This window comes from Lissotriton helveticus, chromosome 9 (assembly GCF_964261635.1).
Source record: "Lissotriton helveticus chromosome 9, aLisHel1.1, whole genome shotgun sequence".
NCBI lineage: Eukaryota > Metazoa > Chordata > Amphibia > Caudata > Salamandridae > Lissotriton > Lissotriton helveticus.
This window is the reverse complement of record NC_136070.1, coordinates 59,772,762-59,787,035: the sequence shown is the minus strand read 5'-3', so window position 1 is coordinate 59,787,035 and position 14,274 is coordinate 59,772,762. Positions and strand designations below refer to the sequence as shown.

At 46.2% G+C, this 14,274-nt stretch overlaps 1 protein-coding gene across 1 annotated transcript in view; it reads right to left on the bottom strand.

The window, feature by feature from the left end:
• Positions 1-14,274, bottom strand: part of RYR3 (ryanodine receptor 3) — a 1,933,484-nt gene that overhangs the window by 1,028,238 nt on the left and 890,972 nt on the right. Inside the window, exon 34 of the mRNA XM_078661960.1 lies at positions 13,107-13,333. Coding sequence (XP_078518086.1) covers positions 13,107-13,333 — 227 coding nt within the window. The remainder of the gene's footprint in view (positions 1-13,106; positions 13,334-14,274) is intronic.

Below are 14,274 nucleotides of genomic sequence, written 5' to 3'. Positions count from 1 at the left end.
GAGTAGACTGCCCGCGCACACACACAAGCATGCATGCACCACTCCTGGGCCAGCAAACACATGCATGCGCCTTCCTCCTCGCCCAAACACTCGCTCCGCTCTCTCCGTCTCCTTTTTGCCTGTCCTTTAACGCGTCAGTCCCATCCCCAATACCTGTCTCTTCCCACAGGCATTCAAGTAATCATTGATCCTCTAGTCTTCTGTGTTGCTTATTTACTCTCCCCTTTATTCACACTCCCCGTTCTAACTTCCAGTCCTCATTATAGATAATCGCCCCTTGGTTTCCATATTTCAAGCTTGTGCTTCATTCCCTTTTATTCATACTCCTCACCGTTCGTTCATATCATTGGCTCTTGTACCGCCTCAACCTCCCCATGTCCCGACAAATCCCATCCTTTCCTCGTAATTGTCCCTCCTTATTCCAAATATCGCCACTCTTCCCTCCTTGGTCATCTACCTCTTCATCTTTGACAAACCTTGTTTTAAATTTTCCTTCAGCATCCGAGTATCTTGTTTGGGGCTAGAAGACTTCTAATGCCTGCCAACAATCCTCATTCTTGCTGCTGTGGTCTCACGAGATCGTAGTTCTAGAAAGGTAACCCCGTCACTTTTGCTTGCAGTACCTTGATCTTGACACTTTGTTATATGTGTAATGTTTTATCCACAGTTAACAGCAATGAGACTCTTACAATGGCCCGAGTGTCAGTATCTTGTTATATCTGGCTTCCAATGCCATGTTGTATGTTAGCAAAATATGAGTGACAGTCTTATTTTTTGTCTCAGATATCCGCTCCATGTTATCTTATTCTAGACCAGACCTACCAAGTTGGGAGGGGATTCTGAGCTAGGGAACTTGTTCCAAGCAGTACACAGAGGTGTCAACCAAACTCTAATGCTGGAGATTTCTCTAACTTGCTGTCATAACCTAGCACCACTGCTTGATCCACAGATACCAATGTGGCTGACACTTGGGCCTATTCTAGTTGCTGGTTTGACATATCAAACGTGTACCTTGTTACTTTTGACAGTAGCTAGATTTGCAAATGAGAAATCATGTACACTGCAGGGTTTATTTAAAAGGGAAAAAGTGATTTGGGTTGCAGTGTTTGTTTCCTTCATTTTTAAAACAGAGTGCCAGAAACACGTTGAACTTTTCTTTTCTGTTGAAAGGTGAGGCCATGTCTCCAATAGTGTAGTATTGCTGGTGCCCAACACAAATAGGTCAAGTAAAACACCATGGTAGGTACTGTCTGATAATTGGTACTTTGTGGCATTTTTAAAGTGCCTTTGACACTTCTGTCTGTGCGCTGTGTGACTTATGTACATAGATATTTCCAATTTGTATTCGATTTGTTTTGTTCATCTAAGACCACGTCTCTTGTAAACGATTTCGAGATAATGCTTCATTAACCATGCCCCTTTTAAAGATAACCCTTACCATTTCATCCCACTGAAAGCACTAATGCACTAAGGACTCTTTTCCTCAGACTCTGCGCTTTGACAGCACCAGTGCTTGTGCTATAAAATCTATGCATAGGTTTCGAAGCTAGCATTTTGTGCTTTTTCATGTCAGCTGATGCATTTAAAATCATTAGTTGATGGCGGAGACTGGAGCTACTGTGTTTTCTCTTTCCCATAACACTTTATTTTTAAACTTCGAAATAGGCGCTTGTGACTTGGGGCCGAGCATAGTTGTTTGTATAGGGGTCTGTAAAAACTGCTGACAGGCCTGGTGCTGCTAGACGCTCCTCATGCTCTGCCTTGCACCCTTCTACCCCTCTGCCTTGCACCCTTCTCCACGTCGACCTTGCACACTTCTCCCCCTCTGCCTTGCACCCTTCTCCCCCCTCCGCCTTGCACCCTTCTCTCCATTCACCTTGCACCCTTCTCCACCTTGCACCCTTCTCCCCCTCCGCCTTGTACCCTTTTCCCCCTCCGCCTTGCACCCTTCTCCACATCTGCCTTGCACACTTCTCCCAATCCACCTTGCACCCTTCTCCCCTTCCACTTTGAACCCTTCTCCGTCTTCCACCCTTCTCCCCCTCTGCCTTGCACCCTTCTCCCTCTCCACCTTGCACCCTTCTCCCCCTCCACCTTGCACCCTTCTCCCCTCCACCTTGCACCCTTCTCCCCCTCCGCCCTGCACCTTTCTTCCCCTCCACCTTGCACGCTTCTCCCCCTCCACCTTTCACCCTTCTCCTGTCCGCCTTGCACCCTTCTCCCCATCCAACTTGCACACTTCTCCCCTCTGCCTTGCATCATTCTCCCCTCTGCCTTGCACCCTTCTCGCCCGCCCCCTTGCACCCTTCTCCCCCTCCCCCTTGCACCCTTCTCCCTCTCTGCCTAGTACCCTTCTCCCCCCTCCCCCTTCTCTACTTTGCACCCTTCTCCCCTGTGCCTTGCACCCTTCTCCCCTCTGCCTTCCACCCTTCTCCCCTCTGCCTTGCACCCTTCTCCCTTCCGCCTTGCATCCAAGCATTGGCATAACCACTATAGGTCTCGCTTTTGGGACCTTATAAGTATTTGGTTAAGCAGCACAATATCCTTGGTGCAACAACACCAACTGTTGCATGGCTAAACACTTATAAGTTCCGAAAGGCGAGACCTATTGGCTCTGCCAATGCTTGTTTGATATGGGTGTCCTTTTTGAGGATTTTCAAATGCTACCCTTAACTGGTCAGATTTCGAAAAGGTTTTGTGGTTCTGTGGATATACAAGTTGAGAAACCTTCTGAAGCCAAAAATGATGCTCAGGGTACTCTCAGAAGTATTGGAGATAATCTGGAAAAAGGTCTTCACTATCACTATGAGGGTTCATTCTTAATGTGACTCTGCCTTTGCAAAATTGGATGAACGGTTCTCCAATAATGAAAGCCTCTATTTCGCTAACTTTTGAGCGACCTTCTAAGACTATTTCATTCCTAATCTATGGATCAGTGCAAACGTGCTTCTCATCAGTTGTGACAGGACCGTATTTAGATGACATGAGATTAGAGGACGCCTCACGCTCAGAAGAGTCTTTTGTGAACTTCTGCATCAGTTAATTACAACATAGCAAAGGTTTGTCTGAATCCCTTCAGAAATAGGAAATAGCTGCAATATGTACCGTGACGGTGCTGTGTCTAAAGCCAGACTGTGCCAAATCAAGCAAATGTGGGAAGATCTGCTAAGGCAGTGTTGTAAATGGATGAAGATTATGATCCTTTCACCAAATGCACAATCGTTTCCATTTTGCTCCACACGTTTTATTTGTGTATGAGACGCTGGACTCTGAATGTATCACTCCTCATTCCTCTCTGGTATCCAGGCAGCTAAACTCATTGAGCTCAGGAGCCATGCTGACAAGTTCATTGGTGCAGGGTTGGAATAAAGACCCTGGCAGTTACATTGAGGCATGAGGCTCACAGGAGGCTTAATCAGATCAGTGGTGTTTCTAAGAGGAGAATGAGATCCATGAATCAATACAGCCGGGGCCATACTTGGGCTAACCACAGATTCATCAGTGGCCAACACAAACTTTGCAGACTCTGGATGGATCAAAGTGCTATGTCTGTATTGCATCTTTGGTCCCACCAATGTAACACTGCTTTCATGTTTTGCATGATGGTGATCTTCGTGTCTAAAGAGCCTGTCGCCTGAGTTATGCAGAGGGTGGTGCTTGTGGTTGCAATGGGGTCTTAAGAGCCTGGCATAGTAGTCTGGAATACCTTTCCTTAGTCTTCGGACAAAAAATGTCAGAGTTTGCATGGTTAAAGTTCATGGTACTCTTCATCTTCATAAGATGCTCATAAAGAAGGTCATAACAGGAATCACGCCAGCTGTCTTTTTCCAGTTCACTGTGAAACAGTTTATAAAGATCCTCTCTGAAACATTGGTTATTCATTTCCGCTGGAATTTGCAAGACATCTTCAACCTTATCAAAAATCAGCATTTACCTTCAATTGAGTAGGACTGTAAAGTTTGGCAAATAGACCTCCACCCTCACAGCCCTCCAAAACCAATAATCTTGGTAGAGGCTGTGTTGGTACATTGCTGGTGATGTATGCTCAGGCAGCAGCGTTGATGGAATACTGATCTCTTAAATGATAGTTATTGGTGTGGAATCGGATTGCCTCGTCTACAGACACTTAGTCATCAATGGTGTCTCAGTCAACGACGGTGGCTTTGTCTGTGATGGGGTGATCATCAACGGTATGGTCATAGAGGGTGTCGTCAATGGTATTGTCATCATCAGAGGCCTCATGGATGGTAAAAAGGCCAGTGTGATTTATGGTGTCTTCATCAATGGTGCACCTGCGGCCTACATTGGTGTTTTTCCTGGTGTCGTCTGAGTCTTTGTCAGCACTGCTAGCATGAGGCCTTTGTCGATTATGCATTTTCATTTATGGTGGCAGCAAAGCTGATAGTGAAAAGGGTAGGTTTTGCTTGAATGTGGAGAATGAGATTCAAGATGTTAGGCTTTTATTTGAGAAGGAGGCTTTAACGGTTGTTGGACCTTTTGGCCACATGAAATATGTCAGGAGATGGACTGCGCTGTCTGACAGATTTCTTCTCCCCTTTTCTAGGTAGTTTGCAAAGGTTCCTCATCAGAAACCATTTCACCGACGGTTTAATGCTCAGAACGAACTATTTTAATGGTTTTTCTTAGGTGGTTTTAAAGAGGCATCAGATTCTTCAGCGGAGAGATTTTTTTCGTAATTTGCTGTACAATACAGGGGGAACAATGTTCATGCCTTGTGTTTAATGGTTTTTGTTGTAGATGTTCTGTAGATTTTGCAGTCTTAGTTTTATGAGCCATCATTCCTTGTGAGGATTATCTAAGTATAATATTTCAGTCTGACAATAGCCAAGACTTTTTATTTTTTTTCAAAAGATTCCTTTGAAAAATAAAAACATATACATACATAAATAGTGGGGCTTTCAGCGAGGTGCTCTTATCCATTGGTCTGTTGTAGTGTCAATCACAGTCTGCTTTCCCCCACCGCAGCAGACAGCATAGGGCATCGGCCAGCCCACTGCAGCCTGTGCCCCCCTTCATTGTGAGTGACGGCATTTTGCTCTTGCACGTGTGTAAATCCACCTAGTGAAGAGTCAACTTATAGCCATACAGTCCATCCAAGGCCACAACCAGAGAGTAAGACGGTAGAGCTTAAAGGAGGATCTACAGCATAAGTTTTGCAAACATGTGTCTTGCTTATTGTTAGACAGTGTCACGCCTTGAAATTTTAGACTGATCGTCTACAGTTCGCATCACATCGCAACACTATGTCTAGTTAAAAACACAAAAAAAATAGCATTTTGCTTTTTAAAAAACCCAACATATTTAACATTTAAAAACGGCACTGCAGCTTCTTTTTTGGTGTAATATAAAAAAAACAATTGAAACTAGTGACCGTAGTCTCACAAATTCTCACGCGGGACTACGTCACCTGCAGACACTAAAGTTGACTTTCATTTTTAGATGTTACATGATGGGAGAAAGGCAGCCTAGACTCAGCGTACTCAGCGCCGTTTGGTGGCCCTCCCCTCACCTCCTTGTATGCTGGGCTCCCGCACACCATGAGACAGAGAGAGAGGCACCAGCCCTTCCTTTACGACAAGCGTAGGCTGCCCTGTGTTATGCAGCCTAATAGCCATTAATTCCACTTCGAGCCAGAATATTAATCATTTCACGTTGACATTATCTCAGTACGGCAAACATTGTTTTTTAACTCGCAGTGCCGGATGTGACAGTTCCCATTTACAGGTTCATTAAAAGGTACTGCAGCTAAATTATGCCTTAGAAGCTGTTCTTTTGAACTGCGCCTTTTACAGCGTCATTAATTAAAGTCTAAAAATGAAAACGGTACAAAAATGTCCGAGATTTGCACTTTCACATTTCTTTTATCTCCCTTTTTGATGAATTTTGATTACTGTAACTTCGCTCTGGCCCAAACTCTCCAGAATGCAGAATGTTGCTGAAGACTTTACACTATGGAATATTTCTTGGATTCGTTTTTTGTGGTGCAACACTACCATCCAGTCTGCTGGGTCAATGCCAGACAAGACCTGAGCTGATGTGAGCATCTTGAATGTTTCCTTTTGGAGGAAGTAGTTGAAGGCTCGTAGGTCTAGGATAGGACGCAGGCCCTTGTCCTTTCTCTGGACCAGAAAGTAGCAGGAAAAGCTACCACAGCCTACTTCTGGCACCGGAACCTCTATAAGGTTCCCTTGGAAGAGAGTTGTGACATCTTCTGGGAGTAAAATTAAATGATCCTCTGTCGGCCAGTCGTAAGATGAAACAAGTAGGGATTGGTAGTATTGACGGGGAGGGACTAGCCATTTTAGACTATCTGGAGGACCCACCTGTCCGATTGATGTTTTGCCTGTGGTGGACAGGGTGGCTCATTCTGCCACCAAATGGCCAGCCATGTTCTGGATGGGGAGGACTAGGAGATTTGAAGGCTGAGGCTGCAGGGGTGGGTGATGGTCTGACTGGACCTCTGCCGCCTGACCCAAGAGGCAGAACAAGCCATGCACTTGACTGCACTGAGGTTGTGGAAGTTGCGCAGCCCTGTGAGTAGGATATGGCTGGCATGGCTGAAAACACCTTCCGTAGCCATTAAAGAGACGAAAGGCAGACTGGGGGCATGAGGACACTGAGAGGTCAAGACAGAAAACAGATTTCCCTTGCCGGCCACACAGATCTAATGCAAATATGTCTCAAATTTATGATAAGATATTGGTGACAAAAGCTCAACAATATATTACATTGTTTCAAAAGATATAAGTTTTATTTCATTTTTTTTATCCTTTGAGTGTCATTGCTTTTCATATATAGAAATTTCTTTACCAATTCTTCACAAAATAGAAAATTACAATTTTTTTTATAAAAGAGATTTTTTTCATACGTAGACTTTTTTTAATTAAAGTAGAAAAAAAGGTGAAAAAAAGAAGACATAATAAAATACATACAATGCATGGCTATATACAAAACTAATTTCTTACAAATTTACACAATTTATTATACCCCTGGTAGTAAACAATCAATCACAACATTATCACACATTCACAACATTCTCACCCTATCTACATGCAACACCACACCATTTGAAACAAGGAAGTAAAATCGTGAATACAGGTCTCAAAGATCAATGTGAGACCCCGCACTTGGTCGACGCGTGTTTCGGCGGCTCAAGGCCACCTTCTTCAGGACCTCTTCCAATAAAAGCAACCCAGGTATCCAGGGGATATAGAGGGGCAAATTTTATAGGCTCAGGGGGGATTCTTGTGATATTATCCTGTATTTGTATTGGATATTCCTATTTTGTGCGTCATCCAATATAGTATTCCCTATGGAGGATGCTCAAAAAGTCACATTAAGTCTCTTCATGTAGCAAGATCATTATATTCTCTTCAGCTCCATCGGCTGGCTGGTTTTTCCAAAGTTTCTTTTGTATGCAGCTTCTATTTCAGTTGTGCGTGAATGTACGCCTACCAATACCTCCCAGTGTCCTGGCCTCAAAATTGATATACGTGCCGGCGTGTCCTTCTCCTAGTTCGCCAGGCCAAAAGGTCAAGGACTTGGCTGTAGCCCGCGAGTCCTTAAAGTGCTTCCAGTGCCATATCTGCCTTGTCTCCGAAGGGTGCCCGCCAAAGGTCATGTCCATAAGCGAGGCCTGGACATCCTTTGAAAAGCCAGTTGTTCTCAATCTGGCATGACGTCGAACAGCCACCGTTGATGAAATCGCTCTTCCCAGCGAGTCTGTCGTGTCAAGACCACAACAAATGGCAAACTTTGCTGCATCTCTCCTGTCTGATACTGCCTACGAGAGGATGGCCCGGGCCTCCTCAGGGCCATATGGCAGCACTTGTGCAACCATTTCCCACAGGGTGTGGGAATAACAGACCAATAAGCACATGGTGTTCACCAACCGCCATGCAAGGCTGGCAGAATAAACTTTTTTTTACTGGTATCGGTTGTCGCCAATTCTGCTCCGGGTCGTTGAGAATTAGAATGGTGATGGCGCTGCCAGGTAGAACCGGTGGTGCCGACAGCCTTGGTGTGGGGGTAGGGGAAGATCGCAAAGGCTGGGTTTGTTCCAGATCCATGGGGCCATCGGGCCGGAGCCACTGGCACAGAATCGGATGGAGCCCTCTCTGAACCCGCAGGGACCAAAGGTATGCCTGTGGGGTCAGGCCACTCAAAAATGAGGCACATTACATGGCTTGAATCCAGAAGTCTTTCTAGACATGAGGAAAAATCGAGACATCAAAACTGGTCGACAAAGTCAGGATATTCAGTCAAAAAGTGACAGAGAGTAGCTCTCTTCACAGATCAGCGCTTTATTGGCGCTTTATTGGCACGGAAAGAAAATAACTGACGTTAGCACACCAAGGTAGTGCCTTTATAGGGGATGTGGACGTCACTATGGTGCAGACGACTACATCACGCAGAGCTGACTGATGCCACCTAATGGGTATTGCTGGAAGAAAAATCTTCCGGATCCAGTACGGCGCATAGGAAATTTAGAGGTAAGAAACCTGCAGCTAGATTTCTCTATCATATGTATAGATGCAGGAGTGCAAGGATGAGTGACTGTGTGCATTTTTGATGACCAGCTAAGTGCATGCAATGATGGCTGAAAGACTGATAAATGTACTTTTCAGTTACAAGCCAGACCTATTAGTTCTACCAATGCTTGTTTTCCCTCAGGAGCCTCAATGCCTAAAAATACATTTTTAGATGATCCTATGCCTTACAGGTTTCCTGTCACTTGGAGTGAGTTTCCTTGTATCCGATTATGCTCTGTGTATTGTGCAGAACCGTAGGTTCAGAGTCTCAGTGGGCATTTGACTAAGTTACATTATGACACAGAGGGCCTGCAAGTGAGATGCTGGGTGCAATGGGCGTTTTTCTGAGCTATTTTAAGACATACCGGGCCTGCGGCTGAGACCCTAATAGCCGTTGCCGTTTTGTGAGTTACAGTACCAAATACTTGGCCCAGAGTTCAGTCTCTGGTTACAATGGATGTTTTTCTGAGTTACAGTATAACATAATGGGCCTACGTGTGAGTCTGCAGGTGCAGTAGGCACTTTCTGAGTTATAATATAGCTTATGGGCCCACAGTTCAGTCTCTGTTTGCCGTGGGCATTTATTTGAGTTTCGGTTTAACATACTGTGTGTGCATGTGAGTCTCCAGTTGCAATAGACACTTTTCTGAGTTCAGACTGGACCCCCATGTGAATCTTTGTGTGAACTATGTATCGGGTGCCAGCTTAATATCTGGCTGTGATGGGTGCTTTTCAGACACAATGTAGGTGAGTGATCCCGGGCCAAGGTTTTGATCACTCTCTTGAGATCAAGTTCAGTGACTACCCTCCCCTGAGTTACGGTACATTGCATAGTGCTTGTAGTGAAGTGTGAAGGTCATGCAGTGCTTTTCTATACCACTTACAATATAGAAAGTTTGCAGCTAATCTGAGCTCTCTTGAAGTTCAATATAACGTATATTTTGAGTCTGTGTGTCACGTAGAGCTCTCCTGTACTGTAGTGCACTGTAGAGATTCCTGGCCTGAGTCTGTGTGTCACACATAGCTCTCTGGTACTGTAGTGTGCTGTAGAGAGCCCTGGGCTGAGTCTGTGTGACACGCAGAGCTCTCTGGTGCGCAAGTGTGCTGTAGAGAGCCCTGGGCTGAGTCTGTGTGTCATGCAGAGCCCTCTGGTACTGTAGTGTGCTGTAGAGAATCCTAGCCTGAATCTGTGTGTCACATAGAGCTCTATGGTAATGTAGTGCACTGTAGAGATCCCTGGGCTGAGTCTGTGTGTCACATAGAGCTCTCTGGTACTGTAGTGTGCTGTAGAGAGCCCTGGGCTGAGTCTGTGTGTCATGCAGAGCTCTTCTGTACTGTAGTGCAATGTATAGAGTCCTGGGCTGAGTGTCACCAAGAGCTCTCCTGGACTGTAGTATACTGTAGAGAGTCCTGGGCTGAGTGTCAACAGAGCTCTCCTGTACTGTAGTGCACTGTAGAGAGTCCTGGCCTGAGTGTGTGTGTCGTGCAGAGCTTCCCTGTACTGTAGTGCAATGTATAGAGTCCTGGGCTGAGTGTCACTGAGAGCTCTCCTGTACTGTAGTGTACAGTAGAGAGTCCTGAGATGAGTGTCAACAGAGCTCTCCTGTACTGTAGTATACTGTAGAGAGTCCTTGCCTGAGTGTGTGTGTCGTGCAGAGCTTCCCTGTACTGTAGTGCAATGTATAGAGTCCTGGGCTGAGTGTCAACTGAGCTCTCCTGTACTGTAGTATACTGTAGAGAGCCCTGGGATGAGTGTCAACAGAGCTCTCCTGTACTGTAGTATACTGTAGAGAGTCCTGGCCTGAGTGTGTGTGTCGTGCAGAGCTTCCCTGTACTGTAGTGCAATGTATAGAGTCCTGGGCTGAGTCTGTGTGTCATGCAGAGCTCTTCTGTACTGTAGTGCAATGTATAGAGTCCTGGGCTGAGTGTCACCAAGAGCTCTCCTGGACTGTAGTATACTGTAGAGAGTCCTGGGCTGAGTGTCAACAGAGCTCTCCTGTACTGTAGTGCACTGTAGAGAGTCCTGGCCTGAGTGTGTGTGTCGTGCAGAGCTTCCCTGTACTGTAGTGCAATGTATAGAGTCCTGGGCTGAGTGTCACTGAGAGCTCTCCTGTACTGTAGTGTACAGTAGAGAGTCCTGAGATGAGTGTCAACAGAGCTCTCCTGTACTGTAGTATACTGTAGAGAGTCCTTGCCTGAGTGTGTGTGTCGTGCAGAGCTTCCCTGTACTGTAGTGCAATGTATAGAGTCCTGGGCTGAGTGTCAACTGAGCTCTCCTGTACTGTAGTATACTGTAGAGAGCCCTGGGATGAGTGTCAACAGAGCTCTCCTGTACTGTAGTATACTGTAGAGAGTCCTGGCCTGAGTGTGTGTGTCGTGCAGAGCTTCCCTGTACTGTAGTGCAATGTATAGAGTCCTGGGCTGAGTGTCACCGAGAGCTCTCCTGGACTGTAGTATACTGTAGAGAGTCCTGGGATGAGTGCCAACAGAGCTCTCCTGTACTGTAGTATACTGTAGAGAGTCCTGGCCTGAGTGTGTGTGTCGTGCAGAGCTTCCCTGTACTGTAGTGCAATGTATAGAGTCCTGGGCTGAGTGTCAACAGAGCTCTCCTGTACTGTAGCTCAATGCATAGAGCCCTGGGCTGAGTGTCAACAGAGCTCTCCTGTACTGTAGCTCAATGCATAGAGCCCTGGGCTGAGTGTCAACAGGGCTCTCCTGTACTGTAGCTCAATGCATAGAGCCCTGGGCTGAGTGTCAACAGAGCTCTCCTGTACTGTAGCTCAATGCGTAGAGTCCTGGGCTGAGTGTCAACAGGGCTCTCCTGTACTGTAGCTCAATGCATAGAGTCCTGGGCTGAGTGTCAACAGAGCTCTCCTGTACTGTAGCTCAATGCATAGAGCCCTGGGCTGAGTGTCAACAGGGCTCTCCTGTACTGTAGCTCAATGCATAGAGCCCTGGGCTGAGTGTCAACAGAGCTCTCCTGTACTGTAGCTCAATGCATAGAGTCCTGGGCTGAGTGTCAACAGGGCTCTCCTGTACTGTAGCTCAATACATAGAGTCCTGGGCTGAGTGTCAACAGAGCTCTCCTGTACTGTAGCTCAATGCATAGAGCCCTGGGCTGAGTGTCAACAGGGCTCTCCTGTACAGTAGCTCAATGCATAGAGCCCTGGGCTGAGTGTCAACAGGGCTCTCCTGTACTGTAGCTCAATGCATAGAGCCCTGGGCTGAGTGTCAACAGAGCTCTCCTGTACTGTAGCTCAATACATAGAGTCCTGGGCTGAGTGTCAACAGAGCTCTCCTGTACTGTAGTGCACTGTAGAGATTCCTGGTCTGAGTGTGTGTGTCACGCAGAGCTCTCCTGTACTGTAGTACACTGTGTCTGAGTGTCACGCAGAGCTCTCCTGTACTGTAGAGAACCCTGGGCTGAGTCTTTGTGTCACACTGAGCTCTCCTAAACTGCCGTAGACCATAAAGGACATGCGGCTGAACCTGTCAGTCATGCAGAGTTCCCCTGACCTGTAGTACACACTATACACAGAAACTTGGTCATTAAGATTGGGGTAAACTTCAGATTTCCCAACAATGAAGCAGAGCTTGGAGGGGGCTTTAGGGGCAGCGCGTATTGTTAGCACAATATTATTCATACCAACCAACATGTTTTAAGACCTTCAAAACAGACGAGTTTCTGTGTGTGTGTGTGTGTTTTGTCTATTTGTCTGTTAAAATCCCAGACAAAATCCAACGGACACATCACCATAACCGACTGAATGCACTTGTACCCAAACTATTTACAACAGAATACATTTTTATGGGGAGTGTAACACCCCAATTACCCTCCCCCAAAGCTAGGCCCAGACTATACATGGCCTTTTGTTGAGTCAAAGTGTGCAGTCGGAGCTTTCATGATACACAGTCAGGGCCGGACTGTGTGCATTGGACTGTGTGTAGAGTGCATTGGACGTTTTCCAGGTGGGCTGGGAGGGTGGGGGCCTGTTTTATTACTGTGGGCAGGTTTTGTAACAGTGCTGCAATATCAGCCCCCAGTAACAAAAGCAGCAGTGTTGGGGGCCGGTTAAGTGAAGCACCAGTGCTACACACTCCCCCCCCCCCCTTTCCCTCCAGGGGCCTGTCCGTCAATATTTGCCTGGGCTGCTTTGGGTTTCCAGTCCGGGCCTGTACACAGGGCAGTGTGTAAAACCCTGAGATGAGCCAACGTGTGCCATGCAGGACCAGCATCTGGCTTTCCCACTGACTCCTCACAATGCGGGTGGCTTTTTGTTCAGTCTGCAGTCCTGTTGGTGTTTAATACTTTTAACCTCTTGCATGCTCATGACAAGGTGAGCTCGTCATGAGGCACACTGGAGCTGTGCTCATGACAAGGTGAGCTTGTCATGTATAATGGGATTATCAATCAATCAGCACAGGAGGGGAAAAGCCTTAGCAGCCAAGTGGTTAAATCATTGCCATAGATTTCACATAATGCAGTGCTCTGCCAGCGACAAGACATCCAAAGCCACAGCACTGCCCAGCCAGGGCACAGCTGATAGACATTACCTGCTTTCTTCTGGGATGTGAAGTGCCATCATCTGCAGAGGATCCAGGCACTGCACCACCCATCCATGGCGTTCGCTCACCCGCTCCGTCTCCACGTGCAAAAAGTTGTTGGGCATCCGACACCAGAGGACGGGTGTGATGGTCTGTACGTCAAGGCGAGGTGGGCACTGGGGAATTGGGTTCTTCTCCTCACTCTTAAATATGGCAGCTGACAGAGGCATGGTGTTCTGCAAGGGACAGGAGATGAGGGAAAGAAACCGGTCATACCTGGTCCAGATGATGAAAGAGGGCTATCATATCATGTGATCGCTCACGCTTGTTCCGATGGATTAGCTGGAATTCTGTAAGTTTCCCCATACATGCAGCTTCCTTAAACACAGAAACAGCTACGTACATACAAAGTCTCTTTGTGGGCCCTTAATATGTTTTTTGCATTTAAAAATTGAAAAAAAACTAATCCTGTAATGGCCTGAAATGAAATGTGGTATTTGGTCAAATAAGAGGTGCCTGCTACTAAGTTGTTTTATATTTTTAACCATCTTTGGATGTCTGGTCATGTGTAAAATAATGGGTCAAACGCCCTATGAAGTCTATCCCAGCCTGGGGCATGGGCGGCTTGTTCAGGAGATTTTTAAAGACATGAAACAGTCTGAAGGAAGCTCTCTGCTTGGCAATCTCAACACCATATATCTCTGCATGGCAATCTCGACGCCATATATGGTCCCTCTGTTCTACAATACATACAAAATGGTAGGCCTGGATGGCCGTTTCTTCTGAATTCCCTTTAAGTGAAGCCACACACATCTAAAAAGGCCTATTCATAAGCATAGTGTGGAAGCAGTTCGTGAGTTTCATGTTTGATTGCCTTGTTCTCTGGGTAGGGAGAGTAGCACTGAGTAAAATAAGAAAATGCTACTATCTACACCTGCTTTATCTGTTAGTTATGCGACCTTACAAATAGGAAATAGCGCAGATTGTGTATGATATTCCAATTGAGGGCTTTGCATAAGTGTATGGAGTTCTTGCAGGCACCAGTGATGTACTTTGTTTGGCTTCGTTTTTCAGCATACTACAAAATCATGAAATGTGTAATGTATGTTAATGATATTCTGCGCTGCAGTGTTTTTCCTGATCAGCCACACCAAGCATACGTGGCAGAAACCACCAG